Source organism: Poromitra crassiceps (genome assembly GCF_964638095.1).
Source record: "Poromitra crassiceps genome assembly, chromosome: 11".
Taxonomy (NCBI): domain Eukaryota; kingdom Metazoa; phylum Chordata; class Actinopteri; order Beryciformes; family Melamphaidae; genus Poromitra; species Poromitra crassiceps.
In genome coordinates, this window is record NC_139643.1 from 46,646,392 (window position 1) to 46,667,359 (window position 20,968).

Sequence of the window (20,968 nt, forward strand, 5' to 3'; positions counted from 1 at the left end):
AATTTGGCAGGACTATAAATCACCACTTAATTAGCTGAGGGATTTAGATCCCACCTGATTGAATGTTTTTCATTCTCTCAAAGCCATTTTGACCTAAACGTTTGCTCAACCGATTTAAATGTGTTTCTTAGACAAATAAAGAATAGTGAAGTTGATGCCTACAGTATGCATTTCTTTACACAGCCTTTGCCTTTCCATCAAGGCAAGCGGCGGCAAGTTTTGATTTGTGATTTAGACTTTTTTGGTCACTACATAACTCTATTGTCCTATTTCATAGTTTTGATGTATTTACTATTATTCTGGAAAAAAGTTAGAAACATGTACAAAATTGTAGGGGTGGTAATCACCAGATGCCCCATGATACGATATTATCACGATACTTAAGTCACGATACGATAGTATTGCGATGTGCTAGTATTGCGATATATTGAGTATTGCGATATATTGTGATTTATTACCTTTTTTCAACTGCAAATTATGTCCGCAAAGGAAAAAACATGTTTTATCTAATAAGATAAAGTTTCCAGTCTGTTCATCTCACTTCTTCCATAATTTTTGACATGACATACAAATGACATACAAATGACATTTTGTATAATAAAATATCACAATACTTGGCATTCGATACGATACGATATATTGCCCACAAAATATTGCGATACTATGCTGTATCGATAAGTTTTGACTCCTAGTAAAGTGTGTCACAACAATGGTTCTTTTTTGGACAGGCTTTGGCAGACACCATGCTTACCTCTTCAATGTCTGTCCCCGCCATGCAGAATCGACTGTGCCGGCATCCTGAAGCTGCGTAACTCAGACATCGAGCTGCGAAAGGGGGAGACGGACATCGGACGTAAGAACACGCGCGTGCGGATGGTCTTCCGAGTTCACATGAACCAGCCCACCGGGAGAACGGTGTCCCTGCAGGCCGCGTCCAACCCCATTGAATGCTGTGAGGACACCTTTTCAACCTTGTCCTTCCTTGAAAATATGGAGACGGCAATGCTTCTTAACCCGGTCTGTTAAAGCAGTGGTTCTCAAAGTGGGGTCCGGGGACCCCCCAGGGGTCCTGGAGGGGGTTCCTGGGGGTCCCCCCGCTAAAACCTTTCATTATAATTCCATCCGTAAGTATCACAATGGCAGAATGTATGACTATTTTGGTCATGGGTTCCATACACTGTCTCTAATCAAGTCAAGTCAAGTCAAGTTTATTTATATAGCCCTAATTCACAAGCATGTCTCAGAGGGCTTCACAGAAAATATATCTAGCTAATTCTAGCTGACACAACAGTAACAAAAATATACAGAATAAAGATAACATTTGAACAATTGATAGAGAAATAGAGAAAATATAGAAATGAAGGATAGAGCAGAGGAGAGAGCAGGAGAAGGGAGGAGAGCAGGGGGAATGTGAGAGAGTGATGGGGTGGGGAGGGAATGGGAATTTGGAATAAAACATCTAAAAGCAAAAACCGTATCAGATGGGGGGACCCAGCTGGAACAACATCTTATCAAATGGGGGTCCGTGGTCTAATTTGTGTAAGTTTAGGGGTCCTTGACGTGAAAAAGTGTGAGAACCACTGTGTTAAACAACTGAAGCATGTGAGCTACTGGTTCATTTGGCAATAATATCTGTGGATGTAAAGGCCATTTGAGCATGGCTTCCATAAGCTCCATTCACTGCATGTGCCGCGGCTCTGGTTTTGACCCGTCAGTGGCCTGGGCTAAAACCCAGCCAGATCGACCACTTCGTGCGGTTCTGGCAGTGATAGTTGCCATAGAGATGAAGTCTTATGAGCTAAATGAAAGAGGGTAGTTAAACCATGATCTCAGCCTCTTGAAATAGACCATTGTTAGCTGCTGAAACGCTGCCGTAAAGCAATTGGTTTGACCAAAATTTATTTTGTGTTTGTGTGTGTAAGAGAGGCAGAGAGGGAGAGAGACAGAGAGAGAGAGAGAGAGAGAGAGAGAGAGGGGAGGGAGGGAGGGAGGGAGGGAGGGAGGGAGGGAGTGGGGGAGTGGGGGAAAGATACATTGTTGGCATAAACTAACTGAGAGCTTTTTATCAAAAGCACAGTGCAGCGGCATGACGTTACCGAAAAGATGATGGTCAAAAATATTAGAAAACTATTAATTATCGACCTTTATTTATCCACATGAATCACTGAGATGAGGGGTCTGTTTGACATGAGAGGCCTGGCCAAGAGAGAAAAGTGAAATGAAAATGAAAATATTCCCTGACAAGTAAAGAGATAAGACTGAAAACTGAACGTTAAGAGAGAGGAATGAGGAGTGAAGGGAGACGAGAGAGCGGTGCAAGACAGACAGGGAGGAGACCTACAGATTCAAACAGCGAGTGAACCAGCAGCCATCATGTGAGTTAAATAGCAGATTCACAAACAAACAAACACAACATGGCCTCCTTTTAAGGCAGAAGAAGCGGTTCATTTTTAACGTGGAGAGAGAGAGGTCCATCTTCCCAGGCAGTGACATCTCTGAACGCCGGCTAGGTAGTGACTCAGAGCCGGCCTGGATGCTCAGGTCTGCATGGGGAGTGGGTGTGTGTGTGTATTAGCTCGGCAATGAGGAATGGTTTCTCTTCCTCCTCCCTCCCTCCTCCCTCCCTCCCTCCCTCCCTCCTGCAGCCCAGCGATCGGCCCAGGAGCTGCCCCTGGTGGACAAGCAGAGCCTGGAGACGTGTCCTGCCTCCGGGGGCCAGAGGATGCTCCTCAGCGGACATAACTTCCAGCACGACTCCAAGGTGGTGTTTGTGGAAAAGGCTCAAGGTAAAAGGGGGAGTTCGCGGCTGTGTGTGTGCGTGTTTACGCACGCGCGCGCGTGTGTGTGTGTGTGTGTGTCTCCCTCTCTCCGCTGTTGGAGAAACCCCAGGACTGCTCCCTCCCTCCCTCCCTCCCTCTTCCCCCGCCGTCAAAATATCCTCCATCCTGCCAGAGTGCCACATGTGGTGCACATTAATGCGCTGTATTTTTAACCCAGCAGATTTACATTTGCAGAAGTTTCCATTGCCTGTTCAGCAGAGGAATGGATCACAAATGCAGCATGTGCTCTGTGTGTGTGTGTGTGCGCGCGCGCGCGCGTGTGCGTGCATGTGTGTGTTTATGCGTGCATGCGTATGTGTCTGTGTGTATGTGTGTGCATGTATGCACGCGCGCGCGTGTGTGTGTGTATGTGTGTGTGCACGTGTGCCATGCCACAGTATTTGTTTCTCTCTTTCTGCCTCTAAGTCTTTCTGGTTTGGAGGGAGAAGGGACTGCTCCCAGATGTTGATGCGAGGAGGGAGAAGGGACTGCTCCCAGATGTTGATGCGTGGAGGGTTTACAAACAGCAATTTCCCTGATGAGCTTTTAGAACAGCAACATGAGGTTTGGTTCAGGCCGAGGCGGAGCAGATGTAAACACGTGCGATGCTGATCTGCACCAGAGAGGCGTTCAAAGGAGAGGGAAGTCCTTCGCATTGTTCCACCTGTGAAAGGAAGAATCCGGCTCGGGCGTTCAACCCCCAAGCACGGCACAATCGACTTGTGAGATTGTTTTTCAAAACAGGAAGCGATTGTCGGGGAAAGGGCTTAGTTCCCTTTCCTCTGATTAGCCCTGATCTCTTCCATGAGACGAGGGCAGATGGGAGTTTTTACTTGTACAAACATTTCTCGGCGGCAGAAATCATCTCATTGGTTGAGGTCAACCTCAATGGGCGGAGCCAAAGAACCACAGAGCGCGAGTTAGCGAACTGGCAAACTCGAATGGCAAAGACGGGACTGTGGTTCTAATGTAAATATATAAATGGAAATGGAATTTAGTTTTTCATTTGGCAGACGAGCTAATTAGCTTACCTAAATGGCTGTAGGCTCCTTTGACTACTTTGAACTTGGAAGGTCGCTAGGCTAACTGGTTATGGGAGTTTTTGTTTTGTTTTTTGTTTTACTTGGTAGCAAGAGCGCTAGTCTTCGTAACATTAGCTTCTCTCTTACCGCATGCCATTTTCACTGCGATTCAATCTAATGTTAGGCAGAGAAACTGTTACTTTAGCTCGCTACAACCAGAGCCCTTGTATATAGAAGAGTTGCGACATCTCCATTCACTCCAATGGACCAGTTTTTTTTACTCTCAAGAGTTCCAGGAAGTAAGGTCCTGGATTAAGCAGCTGTGTCGAGTTGCAGCAAAATGGATTCCGTAGTTTGTGTTGTACTTAGAACTTTTTTTTTTCCTTTAATCAAATTGTACATTATCAGCTTTATTTTAGCCTGCAAAAGTAGCGCGAGACCCATTCCTGGCTGTTCATTGGCTATTGAGTCATGCATTTTGGTCCTCCGCTGACACTCAACCAATGAGCTTCTTTCTGCCTGCAGAGCTCTGCCTCGGACAAATGTTTGTATAACTAAAACAGCAATCTGCAAGATAAAGAATCTGTATATTTATTTTGTGCTCACAAAGAAAGAAAGGATGACAGCGTGTAAGCGAAAACATGTTGGGGGATCGGTAGTGTTTTGTGTCCATCGGCTATAGCGGCTCAGATCCTCCGGTTCTGCTGAGCTGTAAAACCTGACTGTCTTTAGGGCCGGGCGGGCGCCGTCTCTGGCCTGGTGTTGATGGGTGTGCTCCCCTTGTTTTTGATGAGGGTTTCCCCGCGTCTGGCACTAGCATTAGATTCCTGGGCAATCCTACCATGGAAACAGCCTGAAGCCAGGCCTCCATAACACCCACCCCCCCCCCCCCTTCACTTCCCCTATCCAGGCTGCCTCTGTGCCTCCAGCTCCCACTTCATTAAGGCTGTGCGCTCCCAGAGGAGCTCTCGCTGGGTCTTCTCCCACAGCTGCCCAAATCCAGAGAACAAACAACAGCAAAGCAAAACAACTCATTTGCATCATTTTAAAATATGCAATTATATTTTAAAAAAAAAACACACGCAATTAGTCCCTTCGTATACTCCCGTAGAACTGAATGAATTTGAATGGTGGTTGCTGCTTTTATTGTTATTTTGCATCATGCCAAAAAGCAGAGTTCTGAGAAACGGTTTTAACGATCGTTCTCATAAATTCAGAGCGGGGGATTTTTGTTGCCATAGAGAACTTGACCATTTTATTTCACCAAATGGACGACTTTTCCTGCAAATCCTCCAATAAAGTGCGCCCGCAAATTTAACGCTCACAAATTTAACGCTCACAAAGCTGTGGTACCGTAACATGTGGGACGCTTGACTTGTGGACTTTGTGTATTGCTGTGTGAATCCTGTACATACGTGTGTGTGTGTGTGCGTGTGTGTGTGTGTGTGTGTGTGTGTGTGTGTGTGTGTGTGTGTGTGTGTGTGTGTGTGTGTGTGACAGAATTTCCCCCGCTATTGAATAGGCAGGCTGGGTCACCCTCCCTTTAAGGAACTGCCAACCCAACTAAAACAATTTCATTTGTATTGGTTTTCAATGGCCCATGATGTAGTTCAAGTTGTTTATTCGCCATTCACATTCAAATGCATTGGAGACACATGCGAAACATGCTAGAAAAAGACATAAGAAACCACATAAAAACAAGATAAGATATATTCACCTTATGTAGCCTGTAGCCCCGCCCACTTAACCCCTTGTGTCACGACCTCCTGTTGAAAACGCCGGCTGTTTTACCTGCTCAAACTAGTCTGACTCGATCACCTGGTCAAACCTAGTTTGACTCACATTATGAGTCAGACTAGGTTCATGAGTCACAGGAAGTGTAAACACAATCAGAACTTCCGATTGTGTTTACACTTCCTGGTAGTCTCTCAAGCTGCAGACTTGTCTCTTCTACATGAGGTGAATACGGCGCATTGCTGGCAAAGTGTAAAAGTTGCTGTCGTTAATAAAGTGCAGTAGTGCGCTATTCATTTAAAAACTCAACCGCCTCCGGGTAGAAACTGTTTGCTGTCTACTGGCTGCTCGAGATGCTTTTACACCTTGCTTGGTGTATGATTTTGGCATAAAAACTGGTGTGTGTGTGTGTGTGTGTGTGCGCGCGCGTGCGTGCGTGTGTGTGTGAGAGAGAGAGAGCGAGAGAGAGAGAGAGAGAGCATGTGTTTGAGTGAGCATGTCTGCGTGTGTTGTTGTTGCTGCTATCTTGTGACTCATGCAGAAGGAAATCCCTATTCCCCGGCAGAGAGGGACACACTGTCACCTGTTCCTCAGCAGCACAACAACTCAGAACAGCAGGAGACGTTCACCAGCCCGTCTCCTGGGTCCATGCAGCCAGATAGCATCGGTTCACTTGTCACTCCTGCTTACAGCCAATCAGTCATAAGAGATTACTTTGTGGCCTCGGCGCTGCAGACATCAGCCTGTAATCTAAACCCGACTCGATCTGACCTGGCTTTTCATTGGGCCCGGCCGGCCCGGGAGATGCCGGCTCTGATAAGGCCCAGTCACTCCATTTGGGAAATGAGGGTTTGGGCCGCGCTGTCCTTTCCTCACCTCTGGTTTGGTGGTGTAGTGTTCAGGGGGGGGTTGCTGTTATGGAAGAGTCAGTGGTGTTACAGTTTGGTGGTGTAGTGTTCAGGGGGGGGGGTGCTGTTATGGAAGAGTCAGTGGTGTTACAGTTTGGTGGTGTAGTGTTCGGGGGGGGGTTGGTGTTATGGAAGAGTCAGTGGTGGTACAGTTTGGTGGTGTAGTGTTCGGGGGGGGTTGGTGTTATGGAAGAGTCAGTGGTGGTACAGTTTGGTGGTGTAGTGTTCGGGGGGGGTTGGTGTTATGGAAGAGCCAGTGGTGGTACAGTTTGGTGGTGTAGTGTTCGGGGGGGGGTTGGTGTTATGGAAGAGTCAGTGGTGTTACAGTTTGGTGGTGTAGTGTTCGGGGGGGGTTGGTGTTATGGAAGAGTCAGTGGTGTTAGTTTGGTGGTGTAGTGTTCAGGGGGGGGGGTTGCTGTTATGGAAGAGTCAGTGGTGTTACAGTTTGGTGGTGTAGTGTTCGGGGGGGGTTGCTGTTATGGAAGAGTCAGTGGTGTTACAGTTTGGTGGTGTAGTGTTCGGGGGGGGTTGCTGTTATGGAAGAGTCAGTGGTGTTACAGTTTGGTGGTGTAGTGTTCGGGGCGGGGGTTGCTGTTATGGAAGAGTCAGTGGTGTTACAGTCTGGTGGTGTAGTGTTCGGGGGGGTTGGTGTTATGGAAGAGTCAGTGGTGTTACAGTTTGGTGGTGTAGTGTTCGGGGGGGTTGGTGTTATGGAAGAGTCAGTGGTGTTACAGTTTGGTGGTGTAGTGTTCGGGGGGGTTGGTGTTATGGACGAGTCAGTGGTGTTACAGTTTGGTGGTGTAGTGTTCGGGGGGGGTTGTGGTTATGGAAGAGTCAGTTGCGTTACAGTTTGGTGGTGTAGTGTTCGGGGGGGTTGGTGTTATGGAAGAGTCAGTGGTGTTACAGTTTGGTGGTGTAGTGTTCGGGGGGGTTGGTGTTATGGAAGAGTCAGTGGTGTTACAGTTTGGTGGTGTAGTGTTCGGGGGGGTTGGTGTTATGGAAGAGTCAGTGGTGTTACAGTTTGGTGGTGTAGTGTTCGGGGGGGTTGGTGTTATGGAAGAGTCAGTGGTGTTACAGTTTGGTGGTGTAGTGTTCGGGGGGGGTTGTGGTTATGGAAGAGTCAGTGGTGTTACAGTTTGGTGGTGTAGTGTTCGGGGGGGTGGGGGGTTGCTGTTATGGAAGAGTCAGTGGTGTTACAGTTTGGTGGTGTAGTGTTCGGGGGGGGTTGTGGTTATGGAAGAGTCAGTGGTGTTACAGTTTGGTGGTGTAGTGTTCGGGGGGGGGCTGCTGTTATGGAAGAGTCAGTGGTGTTACAGTTTGGTGGTGTAGTGTTCGGGGGGGGGCTGCTGTTATGGAAGAGTCAGTGGTGTTACAGTTTGGTGGTGTAGTGTTCAGGGGGGGGTTGGTGTTATGGAAGAGTCAGTGGCGTTACAGTTTGGTGGTGTAGTGTTCGGGGGGTTGGTGTTGTGGAAGAGGCAGTGGCGTTACAGTTTGGTGGTGTAGTGTTCGGGGGGGGCTTGCTGTTATGAAAGAGTCAGTGGCGTTACAGTTTGGTGGTGTAGTGTTCGGGGGGTTGGTGTTGTGGAAGAGGCAGTGGCGTTACAGTTTGGTGGTGTAGTGTTCTGGGGGGTTGGTGTTATGGAAGAGTCAGTGGTGTTACAGTTTGGTGGTGTAGTGTTCGGGGGGGGGGTTCGGGGGTGGGGGTGGGGGTGCAGAATGGGCTGTAAATTACACGTGGTTTGCCGGCGGTTGACTTTGAGTGAGGAAAGAATTCAAGCATTTTGAAAGCTGTGGTCATTGAATGTCTTTTGTGTTAAACCAATGAATTGTGTGTTAAAGGCAAGGCAAGAGTCAGTCACAGCTAGTTTGGTCCACAGACTTCTGTGGTGCACTAGACTCAAAAGTGAGTCTAGCTATGCTTGTAACCAATTGTAAAAAATAATGATAAAATAAAATAATGTGTGGCAGAGAAGGTGATGAACTTTGAATAAGAAAGAAAGAAAAAAGAAAGTAAGAAAGAAAGAAAGCAAGAAAGTGATGTAAAGGCAGAGATTATAGTCAGCAATGTCAAAAAATGAACAGTTTGTCCACTCTGTGGGTGGGTGAATAATGTATTATATAGCATACCGGCAGTAGTATTTTATAGTATTGTATCATAGTATATCATGGTACAGTATTTTATAGTAGCCTAATAGTATTGTTTAATATAGTATAGTATATTGTTTCAATTCTTGTCCCACTGATGATGTCAGAATGTCTATGGCATCATTAGTGATGTCATCAGTGAGATCATTATTGACCAAAATCATCTTATGACATCACTGATGATGTCATAGGCACTGATGATGTCATAGGTATCATCAGTTGAGCTGCGGGCAGCGAGTCTAGGGTTTTGGCCCCAAAGGGGCCCATTGTATCATTTAGTATTATGGTATTGTAAAGTAACCTATAGTATTGTTAGAATAGTCTGCCTATAGCATGCTATGGTATAGTATTTTAGTAACCTACAGTATAGTATTGTTGATAGTATAGTATGGTACAGTATTTTATATACATGTAGTATTGTTTTTATAGTATAGTATGCTCAGTATTTCCCCACCATGATGGATGATAGCTGAATGTGAGCCTGAAGGGAATCCTTGCAGACGTTGAGAAACTCCCTCCTGAAAAGAGCACTTTCACATGTGGCCAGGCGCTGGCCGGCTGCCTGCTCCGCTGCAGCCAGCATCACGGAGAAGACGTCCCTCTCCCATCCAAACGTCACCTGGGCCCCACAGAGACCACCTCTTCTGCGACCCATGACCCCCAGCCGGGCTCTCTGTGAGCCAACGGGGAGGAGGGTTCAGACAGGTAGAGAGTTGGCCCGACTGGTACCCCCACAATTCTGTCTAGTTGTTTTTGGCCGGAGCGACCGCACAAGTAAGAGGAGCTGAAAATTGAATTGTGTGCGGATTATCACACTCAACGCCGGCCAGATGGCGTCTGGAATTACCTGAAGAAAATCATAGATAACTGTCCTCCTTTGACAGGAAGAACCTGCCCGAGCAATGAGCGCCATGGCAGTAATGTAGCAGCGGCTGACAGTAATGTAACAGCGGCTGGCAGTAATGTAACAGCGGCTGACAGTAATGTAACAGTGGCTGGCAGTAATGTAACAGAGGCTGGCACTAATGTAGCAGCGGCTGGCAGTAATGTAACAGTGGCTGGCACTAATGTAGCAGCGGCTGGCAGTAATGTAACAGCGGCTGGCAGTAATGTAACAGCGGCTGGCAGTAATGTAACAGTGGCTGGCAGTAATGTAGCAGCAGCGGCTGGCAGTAATGTAACAGCGGCTGGCAGTAATGTAGCAGCGGCTGGCAGTAATGTAACAGCGGCTGGCAGTAATGTAGCAGTGGCTGGCAGTAATGTAACAGCGGCTGGCAGTAATGTAGCAGTGGCTGGCAGTAATGTAGCAGCAGCGGCTGGCAGTAATGTAACAGTGGCTGGCAGTAATGTAGCAGCGGCTGGCAGTAATGTAGCAGCGGCTGGCAGTAATGTAGCAGCGGCTGGCAGTAATGTAGCAGCGGCTGGCAGTAATGTAGCAGCGGCTGGCAGTAATGTAACAGTGGCTGGCAGTAATGTAGCAGCGGCTGGCAGTAATGTAGCAGCGGCTGGCAGTAATGTAACAGTGGCTGGCAGTAATGTAGCAGCGGCTGGCAGTAATGTAACAGCGGCTGGCAGTAATGTAGCAGCGGCTGGCAGTAATGTAACAGCGGCTGGCAGTAATGTAGCAGCGGCTGGCAGTAATGTAACAGCGGCTGGCAGTAATGTAACAGTGGCTGGCAGTAATGTAGCAGCGGCTGGCAGTAATGTAACAGCGGCTGGCAGTAATGTAGCAGCGGCTGGCAGTAATGTAGCAGCGGCGGATGGCAGTAATGTAACAGTGGCTGGCAGTAATGTAGCAGCGGCTGGCAGTAATGTAGCAGCGGCTGGCAGTAATGTAGCAGTGGCTGGCAGTAATGTAGCAGCGGCTGGCAGTAATGTAACAGAGGCTGGCAGCAGTAATGTAGCAGCGGCTGGCAGTAATGTAGCAGCGGCTGGCAGTAATGTAGCAGCGGCTGGCAGTAATGTAGCAGCGGCTGGCAGTAATGTAACAGCGGCTGGCAGTAATGTCGCAGCGGCTGGCAGTAATGTAGCAGCGGCGTGAACGAGCCTCTTTTGACACTCAGAACGCCAGATGGATATTTTGCTAGCTGGCGGTCTGCGGCTGTCTTTGAGCGATGGTTTGCTTGGGAGGGAGGGGTGCTTTAGCTCGGCGACGCACGTGGTCAGTCGGCTTTGGAAAAGATTCATTGCCCTTCACAGAACAATGACTTCCACTTGAGGGTTCGTTCGGCGGTTTTGGCCGGCCCTGACACTTCTAGAGAACAATGGCTGTTTTCATCAACAAATCAATTGCTGCTATGTTTTTATAAATTACAGTGTATGATTCATAAAATCAAAAACTGGGCTCTTGAGAAAGACCAGGGTTTGATTTCGGTGCCGAACAGCGCCGGATGATATACTGCGCTGTCTGCAGATGACGTTGCGCAGTGACAGTCAGGCGCCACTGTTGTGACTATAGCCCTGCGTTGTGTTGTGTTGACGACGAGGAAACGTCGGTGTCTCGTCTTCCACATAGTCCCCCCCGATCCACGTGTCTTCAGGCCAGGAGGAAGGAAGACGTTTCAGTCATCCGTCCCACGCAGGACAAGGGGAGTCTTTGAGCCATGCCACACATGGGCCTGGGTAGAGCATGTGTTTATATTTATTGTATGTTATGAGGGCTCTGGGCACACGCCACCCCGCTGCTGCTGCTGCTGCGCTCTGGGCAGTGGAGTTAACTCCACCCCGCCCCAATTAAGGAGCACAAGGAACTGTTTGATTCCCTTTTATAAACCCTGCATGACAAATAACCCTATTGTATATTGTCGGATCCCCCCCTCGGCGGCCATGACTGTGTACAGTACAGTGCACCGCTGCTGTGTCATTGACTGCTCTGTGTTATGTCTGTTCCCCCGTGAAAGGTAATGATTTGTATATAGACCATCGCTAACGAAATGTGAATCGTCGAGAGACTCCTGCGAGCCTTGTGGGGGACGCGGGCCAAGGCGAGTGGAGCTTGGGCGTTTTTGCGAGTCCGAGAGGGGTACTGGGTTTATATGGTCGGGGTGGTTTTAGGGGAGAGGTTTTTTTTTAGCGTTGTGTAACTCGGATGATGTTGGATATTCTCCAGGACAGTGGGGCTGTGGGGGGAAGTTGAGAAGCGGTATTGTGTGTTCGTGGAGATTTTTTTGGAGTGTGTAACTGCTGCTGCTGAAGTCTTTGCCTGCGTGGACGGGTCGGAGGAGAAGCGCCGTCGTGCAGATGTTGCCCTCGCTGTGGAACATTCTGCGGTTATCAATTATCCGGTACGCTCTTTTCAAACAAAAGGTATCCCACGCATTCAACTCTCGCCAGCTCTCTCTTTTTCTCGTCTGTGAAAAGTCGTTTTCCTGGCAGGAGGGAGCCGGGCAAGAAAACAAATTGCTCAATTTCATTTTTCTACCTCTGTATTGATGTGTGCCCAGAAAAATTGTGTGTGTTTGTGTGTGTGTGTGTGTGTGCGTGTGTGCGTGTGCGTGTGCGCGTGTGTGTGTGTGTGTGTGTGTGCGTGTGCGTGTGCGTGTATGCGCGTGTGTGTGTCAGAAATAGACACAGAGGGAGATCTGAAAAACATGTTTACCTCCTGTGGATTGACATCGTCCTCAAAAGGCTCCCCTTCTGGAGGAGTTCCCAGAGAGAGAGAGAGAGAGAGAGAGAGAGAGAGGGAGGGAGTGAGGGAGAGAGAGAGAGAGAGGGAGGAGGGAGAGACAGACAGAGAGAAATAATAGAGAGAAATGATAGAAAGAGTTGGAGGAGAGAGAAAGAAAGTAAGAGAAAGACAGACAGGCAGATTGGTGTTTTAGTTATCCAAACATTTCTTAGAGGCAGAGCTCCATAAATAATCTCATTGGACGAATTAAACCTCAGCGGGCAGGGCCACCGTTTTTTCAAGCTAACTGGTGACGGTTTGCTCGGCGCCCGCTGCTCGGTACAAAAAGGAGGCGGAGCTTTCAAGATGCAGGGAGAAGAGCCATTTAAAACGTATCTTGCTAGATGTGGAATATGCCCACACAGCTGGAAATGCAATACCCACTGGTCACAGTTTTTTAAACACACCTGGTAAACTTGGCCCACTTGGTTAGAAACTGGCTTGCAGAAGGGTTTTTCTACCAAGGTCCTCTGCACAACTTCAGACCTGTCTTGTATTATTTGGCTCAGATCAGTTTCTGCCATCTTCTTCCTCTTCCTGGGTGACCTTGTCTTTTCCATTGGATGCATGAAGGTCCCACCACGAGGCGTGCGGCACATTTTTGGTCCACTTTGGATCGCACTCTCTACTCACTAATCTGAATAGCCAATCAAAGCATCTGCTTAACTTCCACAATGATGAATGGCTTGGTCATGAAAGAATGAAAATATAAATATTTAATTTGAATGTCTTTTTCTTCGTATTTTGAGCAGAGAGCCTTGTTTCCCATTCAAGTTTTCCAGTTCGAACCGTGGTTTAACTCCACCGTTGAGATGATTTCTGCCTCCAAGGAGCAGCTCAGACTCTGAGAAATGTTTGTACGACTAAAAGTCCAATCTGCCCTCGCCTCAAGGAAGAGATCAAGATGAATCGGAGAGATCGGAGAGGAAGTGAACACAGCCTTTTTCTCATGCTATCATCACCGTGAGAGCGACAGAGAGAGGGGAGAGAGAGAGAGAGAGAGAGAGAGAGAGCGACAGAGAGAGAGAGAGAGAGCGAGAGAGAGAGAGAGAGAGGAAGGTGAAAAGGTTTTCCAGTGCCTCTCCAGACATAATGGGAGCTGTCAGTGCCAACCTGCACCTCCTCCATCGCTGCCACCTCGCAACCGCTGCCTCCTCAGACATCCATCCACAGCGAGCTGTCCACTCCAGACTAACTGTCCACTTATCCAGCTGCAGGCAGCAGCCCCGTTAACTAAAAGTCACATAATCTCACTTCGCTTTTCTTCAAGGAAGTCGACCTGGAGCCTGGCCACAGCTGATCGTTTCTCTTCCCTTCTTTAAACGCCACTTTCCTTTCCACCTAAAGTCATTTTCGCAGTCGTTTCATTTCTCTTTAGCACCTTGTTAATGAGTCAGGGGTGTCGAGAAATTTGCGACGGTTTCCTTCTGCGTCTCATAAACGGTGTGAAAAATGGTGAAAATACGTTTTTTTTTAAGCCGCATCTCCGACATCAGAATGACACATCAGACTGTTTTTATTTACGGGGCCAATGTGTTCCATCAGTTGATACATATGATGCCCTGTTTTATTTGCCAGATGGGGAAAGTGTCTTTATTGTGACAATTTGAATTTGAAAAGTGCTACATTACCGAGGGGGAAAAAAAGCAAAATACCCTCAGACTTATGAGGTGAGAAAAGCATTGCGAGCCTTGGGAAGTCGTCAGTTTCCAGTCATTCTGTGCCCACTCAGCTCCGTTTACAAGCCCACTCGCTGCTGCTGCGTGTCGGGATTCCACAAAGCAATGAAGTCAGGGTTTCTCTCATCCACCAAAGATGTCACTCAGCACCTTCGGTATGGTTTCCCTCTCTCTCTCTGCCTCTGTCTCTCATATTCTCTCTCTCTCTCTCTGCCTCTGTCTCATATTCTCTCTCTCTCTCTCTGCCTCTGTCTCTCATATTCTCTCTCTCTCTCTCTGCCTCTGTCTCATATTCTCTCTCTCTCTCTCTGCCTCTGTCTCTCATATTCTCTCTCTCTCTGCCTCTGTCTCTCATATTCTCTCTCTCTCTCTCTCTCTCTGCCTCTGTCTCTCATATTCTCTCTCTCTCTCTCTCTCCCTCTCTCTCTGCCTCTGTCTCTCATATTCTCTCTCTCTCTCTCTCTCTGCCTCTGTCTCTCATATTCTCTCTCTCTCTCTCTCTGCCTCTGTCTCTCATATTCTCTCTCTCTCTCTCTCCCTCTCTCTCTCTCTGCCTCTGTCTCTCATATTCTCTCTCTCTCTCTCTCCCTCTCTCTCTCTCTGCCTCTGTCTCTCATATTCTCTCTCTCTCTCTCTCTGCCTCTGTCTCTCATATTCTCTCTCTCTCTCTCTGCCTCTCTCCCTCTCTCTCTGCCTCTGTCTCCATCTCTCTCTCTCTGCCTCTGTCTCCGTCTGCATTTTTGCCTGCCTCTGCCTCTCATATTCTCTCTCCCTGTCTCTCTCTCTCTCTCTCTCTCTCTCTCTCTCTCTCTCCCTCTCTCCCTCTCTCTCTCTCTCTGTCTCAGGCTAGCTACCGCGTTAGACTGCGGATATGAGCTCATGAGCTGTGGGTCAGACAGATGACGTGCGTGATACCCTCACTGTTTTATATATCACTGATGTAACAGATCATAATAACAGCACTTGTCCCATTTCTTATGATTTCATCATTTTTGGGGGATCCAAGTATGTTGGACTATTTTCTGAATTGTTTCTGTTATTGCAAAATGTTTAACCTTTTTTCTTTTCTTTTTTTCTTTCTCTTTTAGACGGTCACCACCTTTGGGAGACTGAGGCCAAGGTTGAGAGAGACTCCTCAAAGACTGTAAGTAATAAGCGGCGCATTATTGCTGTGACAAGTCTCGGTTTTGTTTCAAAATGAAACAGCTCTTACGGATGATCGAGCAGCTGTTCTCAATAATGTCATCGAATTTAACAACATTGTTAGCGGCAGAGCTTTTTCAATTTTGAAATTCACGAATGAAAAACCCATTTCTAAAATTGACTGAACTGATGGTGAATGAATGGGCCCTGCCTTGGTACTCGCAGACATAACACACACAACTTGTGGTCTATTTCTGTTACAATAATACATCTGGATGTACTTTCTGTCTTTGTTTCTGTTTTTGGCACCTGATGTCTCCATTCTTCCTAATCCAATGAAAATCGGACATTAAATCCAGTTCCGATCTAAAACCTCATCAAATGCTGAAAAGAATCATCGGGGCCGAATCACCTCGGCCCCCTCCGAGTTCCATGTTTTTTTTCGTCCAATAAGGCTATTGTTCCCAAATCAATGTATTTCCTGTCAAAAAGTAAAAATATGCACAAACACATTAATGGGACACATGCACGGACGTGGCACGGACGTGGCACGTGCGTGCGCGCGTGCACACACACACACACGTGCACACACACACACACACACGTGCACACACACACACACGTGCACACACACACACACACGCACGCACACACACACACACACACACACACACACACACACACACACACACACACACACACACACAGTAAGTCACTTTTGGGGTATTTACATAGACTTACATGCATTCCCTGGAGCCCTGGGGCCAGTTGCACCAAGTGGTCTTACGACTGGTCTTAAGCTAAGCCGGTCGTAACTTTACGACCTAACAGCTACGCCGGTTGCACCAAGAGGGCTTAAGCCTTTTTCTCACGAAGACCGGTCGTAAATATTACGCCTGGTCAGGAGGAGGCGTAACGTGCCTGTGCCTGTAAGAGATCTCCGTGGTCGTCTATCAGCGGAGACCTGCTGTGATTGGGTCCTCACCGTCGTAAAGTCGCCTTCGAAGCATGACGTTCGATTATAACAAACTAGTTGTGTGGCTTAGCCTTCCCAAATGTTGAGGGTCGTTTTTTAGAATTTAATACATAGAATTGGGAACGTTACATTCAATTTCATTCAGACTGTCTGGCACTCAATCGCCGCCATTTTCCCCCGGAGCGAGGGAGGGTGGGAGGAGGGAGGGTGTAGTGATGCACATACAGTAGTGGCTGATAGAGCGTAGTGGCACAGTGAAGCTCCAAGCAGGTCGCGAGACACATTTTTGGGCCAATCAGGCTGCATTCCCCGGCAATTCACATGGACGCGCATTGCTACGACCGGCGTAGTTAAGACCAGACGTAAGCCCTGTTGGTGCAACAGGCGTAAATCCACTCTAAAGACTGGTCTTAACTAAGACCGACGTAGGAGTTACGAGCAGGCATAGTTAAGACCAGTTGGTGCAACTGGCCCCAGGAGACTTACCCTAACCCTAACCTTTTTCATAACTGACCCAAAACAAATTACCAACTGGGGGCGCAGCTTTTATCCCCAATTGCACAAGCCATCCCCAATCACCTGGTTGTGTGTGTCCCCAATTTTGTCTTAAGTTAGCACCCCCCCCCCCCCTTCACCAGAGATGGGTAAAGTACACACATTCTTTACTTAAGTAGCAGTACAGTTACTTGTCTAAATAAAGACTCTGGTAAAAGTAGAAGTACTGATTCAACTTGTTTAATCAAGTAAAAGTAAAAAATGACAGGCTCTGAGATGTAATCAAGTATAAAAGTAAAAAAAAGTATTTCTCCCGGCTGTTTCTGTGCAAAGCTAACTGAACCTCACGTCATATTAAGATACACAGCATGGAGACGATGAACCGAGCACACATGGACACATCCCAAATAACGCTCTCCAAGTAGTAGGATTGGCTACAGGTGGTGTATGCTGATGGTCTATAGGCTCTGGTCCTGGATTTATTTCAAACAGTCACTGAAGAACTAAATCTAGGAAATGAAAATAAATAAACTGACTCCCTTCAATCTTCCAATCAGTTTTGGTGGAGCACGAAGTCCTTCATCACTTGTGTTAGTGGTAGGGAGTGGACTTGGTTCAGGCGATGTGTGCCCAGCACTTGGCGGATCCGGATCTGACACACGTGGGCCAGACTGCGAGGACATCTTTTGGCCTCCAGAAAGACCCTGAGAGCATCAGGATCCGCCCATTTCTCCAGCTCTGCCAGTTCTGTGGTCACCAGGGCCGGGTCAGCGCCATGGTCCAGCAGCAGCTGGACGAAGGCCATGTTGCACCTGTTATGCAGCACCACATCCAGCAGGCGAGAAGCCACGTCACGGGTCAGAACGCCAACGGCCTGGAGCAGCAGGCGGAAGCAGTCCAGGTGTTTGAATTGAGCACTGATGTAGAGAGGAGACCTCTCGAGGGTGTCTGTGTCAACAGGAACAGCAGCACGGTACCTGATGAGTTCCTGCAGTATCTCCAGCCTTCCATACCTGGCAGCAGCACCCCAGCAGGACCGGGTATTTGAGCCACGTATCTTTTTGTTGAGGTCGGCCCCGGCTTCCAGGAGGATCCGGACACAGTCCAGGTGGCCGCTGTACATGGCCAGGTAGAGAGGCGTACAGTCATGCATATCAGCGAGGTCTACCTGTGCGCCCTGTGTGCCCTGTGTGATCAAGTAGTCCACACAGGCAGCATGACCCTGGTAGGCTGTGTACCCCAGAGGGGTCCACCACCAATGGTCATAACAACACTGCTCATTGATCTGCTTTCTGAAGCGGTGTTAATGCAGCAGGCTCCTCAGTGTGTCCAGGTCTCCTGCACAGACGGCATCATAGAGCTGCCTGATGCCATGCCCTGCTTGAACAGCCATTCCTTCAGATCTGTCACTGTACCACACCGACTTGTATGCTGTGTCTCAAACAGCAGGCATTACCAGTGTTGCCAGGTGGGAAATGTTGAATTATCGTACCTGAGGGTCAAAATAATCGTTTTTGGGGGGAAATTATCGTACACGAGCAGCGGCTTCTTCTTCTTCTTATGGCTTTCCGTCAGCCTTGTCTCTTCCACCACTTATATTCACCTTATGTTCAGACCTTACAGTGGACCAAATTCTTCCGGGTTCACCTAACACTTCCGGCGGTCACGGCGCAAAATAAAAGAGTTGTTTTTGGAGCGGACAGTGAAGGGGTAAAATAAATAACGTAGCCTACTACTTTGAGCCGGTACACAGCAAGCAAGCAAGTATCCACTGTTAGCCAGGTCAGATAACGTTATCGTCGACAATGACGAGCACTTTCTTGTAAAACATACCTGGACTCCAACAAAGAAAGCTTCGGATAGTTTTCTCTCCTCCGAGGCAGCGCGATAGCAGCGCGAGCCATTAACGTCAATAAAGACCCGCAGACGTTAACGTAATTCCCTGGAATGTGAGACTTAACGAGCCAGTTACATGGCGTTGCATTCTTAGACATTGCCGTTTGCTTTTATTTGGTATGTTACATACAATTGGCTAAATTATTTGTTAATTCAGAGTTAGATGATATTGGAGCAGCGCAGCCATTTTTTATTTTATTTTATTATTATTTTTAGTCGGAAGTCGTGGGACTGCCACAGAACCGGGTCAAATGGGCGTGGCTACATAAGGTGAATAGCCTCAGCCAGGAAGGTTTTATGACATCACTTATGACATCACAATTGCTCAAGTGACATCACTGATGACATCACAATTGCTCGAGTGACATCACTGATGACATCACAATTGCTCGAGTGACATCACTGATGACATCACAATTGCTCGAGTGACATCACTGATGATGTCACAAACACAGCCCACACCCCGCAAAATCGTGACTAACCACCAAGCACCCGCCCACTTAGGCAATTTTAATTATGATGATGATGAAGATGATCATGATGATGATGATTTAAGTCTCATTTTTAAAATCATGAGTAGGAAATTCCAGCACACTATGTACCACGGAACTCAAATTAAATATATGAATGCATGATTGGCTGCAAAGATTGATTGGCTGCAAAGACGTGAGATTAACGTGCATTAAAACTAAAGTAACTAGCCTGTTTTGAAAATGTATGTAGTAGAAAATACAGACAGTTAAAATGTAGGGAGTAAAAGTAAAAACTTGTCAGAAAAATAAATACTCAGTAAAGTACAGATACTTGAAAATCCTACGTACTGTAAGTACAGTAACAAAATATTGTACTTAGTTACTTCCCATCTCTGCAAAACACACACACAGAGAGAGAGAGAGAGAGAGAGTACTGTAACTGATACGAGTGTTTCTTTCTGGACTGGGGGACAGGCTCTGTGGGGGGAACGGCACTGTTAGAATGTGTGGAAAAGGGTTTCACGGGTTCAACCATCAACCTGTGGGAGTCTGAGCTTGGCAGCGTGTCCTGTCTTGGCCTGGGACAGCTGAGGAGGGGAGGGGGCTGCAGATACAGAGAGAGCGATAGAGAGAGAGAGAGAGACAGAGAGAGAGAGATGCGTTCTGGGAGTCTGGGAGATAGACGAGGGGATTAGAGAGTGTCTACATGCGAGGCACTGCACCTGCTCCCTGTGCCCCCCCCCCCCACCACCACACCAGTGTACACACACACACACACACACTCTCTCACTCACACACACACACACACACACACACACACACACACACACTCTCTCTCTCTCTCTCTCTCTCTCTCTCTCTCTCTCTCTCTCTCTCTCTCTCTCTCTCTCTCTCTCTCTCTCTCTCTCTCTCTCACACACACACACACACACACACACACACACACACACACACAGAGTTACAGCAGGGACACATCTGTCTGCTCAGACAGACAGAGAGGGGCTCCCAGTCTGCTGGATTCGTCCCATTTCAAACACTGACAGCCTTGGACAGGTTGAATCTCTACTGTTGCACCACAAAGCGGACCACACCACACTAAGCGGACCACACCACAGTTTTCAACCCTGCATGCCTCTCCACCTCCGTCATATGCAAAGGACTAACTTTCCCCAAAGGAAGGAGGTTCAGGAAAATGGAAGGATTGAAGGATAATTTGGTTTTAATTGTAAGAATTATTAGCAGCCGGTTTCACCGTCCGATGCATCACATGATCACTCATGTAGATTTATGATAGGTGGATTTTGAGATCTCTGTTTAATCGTCGAAAAGTGTCCCTCCATGAACAATTTGTCACAATTTAACTTCCTCCCTCAATATGGAAGTTGTCAGGTGAAAACCTCTCAGCTCCAAATCTGGCGATTTTCAGGTTTCGTTTTGTTTTTAGGCAAACTGAAGGGCTAGCTAGGGCTAGCTGGTCCTCTGTGAAACTGAAGAGCTAGCTGGTCCTCTGTGAAACTGAAGAGCTAGCTGGTCCTCTCTGAAACTGAAGGGCTAGCTGGTCCTCTGTGAAACTGAAGGGCTAGCTGGTCCTCTGTGAAACTGAAGAGCTAGCTGGTCCTCTGTGAAACTGAAGGGCTAGCTGGTCCTCTGTGAAACTGAAGGGCTAGCTGGTCCTCTGTGAAACTGAAGGGCTAGCTGGTCCTCTCTGAAACTGAAGGGCTAGCTGGTCCTCTGTGAAACTGAAGAGCTAGCTGGTCCTCTGTGAAACTGAAGAGCTAGCTGGTCCTCTGTGAATCTGAAGGGCTAGCTGGTCCTCTGTGAAACTGAAGAGCTAGCTGGTCCTCTGTGAAACTGAAGGGCTAGCTGGTCCTCTGTGAAACTGAAGGGCTAGCTGGTCCTCTGTGAAACTGAAGGGCTAGCTGGTCCTCTCTGAAACTGAAGGGCTAGCTGGTCCTCTGTGAAACTGAAGAGCTAGCTGGTCCTCTGTGAAACTGAAGAGCTAGCTGGTCCT

The 20,968-nt window shown here is 47.8% G+C and overlaps 1 protein-coding gene across 1 annotated transcript in view; it reads left to right on the forward strand.

Moving 5' to 3' along the window:
• The window catches only part of nfatc1 (nuclear factor of activated T cells 1), a gene marked incomplete at its 5' end in the record, with an annotated part of 50,680 nt that overhangs the window by 12,160 nt on the left and 17,552 nt on the right, over positions 1-20,968 (forward strand). Inside the window, 3 exons of the mRNA XM_083645690.1 lie at positions 780-952; positions 2,646-2,786; positions 15,063-15,118. Coding sequence (XP_083501816.1) covers positions 780-952; positions 2,646-2,786; positions 15,063-15,118 — 370 coding nt within the window. The remainder of the gene's footprint in view (positions 1-779; positions 953-2,645; positions 2,787-15,062; positions 15,119-20,968) is intronic.